This window comes from Chaetura pelagica, unplaced genomic scaffold, assembly GCF_000747805.2.
Source record: "Chaetura pelagica isolate M959 unplaced genomic scaffold, ChaPel_1.0 scaffold141, whole genome shotgun sequence".
NCBI lineage: Eukaryota > Metazoa > Chordata > Aves > Apodiformes > Apodidae > Chaetura > Chaetura pelagica.
This window is the reverse complement of record NW_009952059.1, coordinates 811,787-812,827: the sequence shown is the minus strand read 5'-3', so window position 1 is coordinate 812,827 and position 1,041 is coordinate 811,787. Positions and strand designations below refer to the sequence as shown.

At 64.7% G+C, this 1,041-nt stretch overlaps 1 protein-coding gene across 1 annotated transcript in view; it reads left to right on the top strand.

The window, feature by feature from the left end:
• Positions 1-978: 978 nt before the first annotated feature.
• The window catches only part of PSMC6 (proteasome (prosome, macropain) 26S subunit, ATPase, 6), a 12,685-nt gene continuing 12,622 nt past the window's right edge, over positions 979-1,041 (top strand). Inside the window, exon 1 of the mRNA XM_010004209.1 lies at positions 979-1,038. Coding sequence (XP_010002511.1) covers positions 979-1,038 — 60 coding nt within the window. The remainder of the gene's footprint in view (positions 1,039-1,041) is intronic.

The window sequence follows — 1,041 nt, the reverse complement described above, 5'->3', positions numbered from 1 at the left end:
TGTGAGGGTGGTGAGAGCCTGGCCCAGGTTGCCCAGGGAAGCTGTGGCTGCCCCATCCCTGGCAGTGTTGAAGGGCAGGTTGGATGGGGCTTGGAGCAACCTGGGCTGGTGGGAGGTGTCCCTGCCCATGCAGGGGGTTGGAACTGGATGATCTTTAAGCTCCTTCCAACGCTAGCCAGACTAAAAACCTAAAGAAAGAAGGCTCCGGGGCCATTGAGGCCCTGTCCAGCAGCCTGGCACTGCTGCGTGGGCACCGGCCCGAGCACGGAGAGCAGCCCAGTGTCCCACGGAAGGGACCTGGCCAGGGCTGGTCACCTCCTGGCAGTGCCTGGGTGCTCCCTGGCCCTCACAGAGCAAGGGGTGGCAGTGGAACCTGCTCCAGGGCAGGTGCTGCTCATGGGGCAGCCTAGCAGGAGGGTCTGCAGCACAAGGGGAGCAGCCCAGGCGAACCCCCATCCCCACTTTGCTCTCAGACCCACGGGCTTCTTGTCCTGCGCAAGAGACGCGTCTGGGTCACCCTGTTCCTGCAGGCTGCCGTCGTGCCATAACCCACAAACCACCTCCAACCAGCACTGAAACCGAACGCTTCCTAATTCGGGTAGCGGAATTGATAACTGGGCTTGTAAATCAGCGAGCCCCCTTTGTCGCTGACACCTTCAGAGCTCCCCAGGGTCCTAAAATGGGGGGAAACCCTGGCGCCAGGGTGGAAGAGAGGAGCTGGGGGCCTGTTGGCCGTGGGGGTGGATACCCCGGGGGCAGATCCACAGGGACAAAAACACCCAGGGACAAACAGGGATAAAAACACACAAACACAACCCCCCCCCCCATTCCCTTCCCCTCCCAGCCCTGTTTGGCGCGCCGCACCGCGCATGCGCACCCGGGAGCGGTGCCTCCTCCGCGGCGCTAGGGGGCGCTGTTGGGCGCGGCGCTGATGGGGAGGGGGTGGGGCCGCCGCTCTGTCCCGCCCCCTCGGCGGCCATGGCCCTTCCCGGCATTCCCTATGAGCGGCTGCTCGTCATGGCGGACCCGAGGGACAAGGCG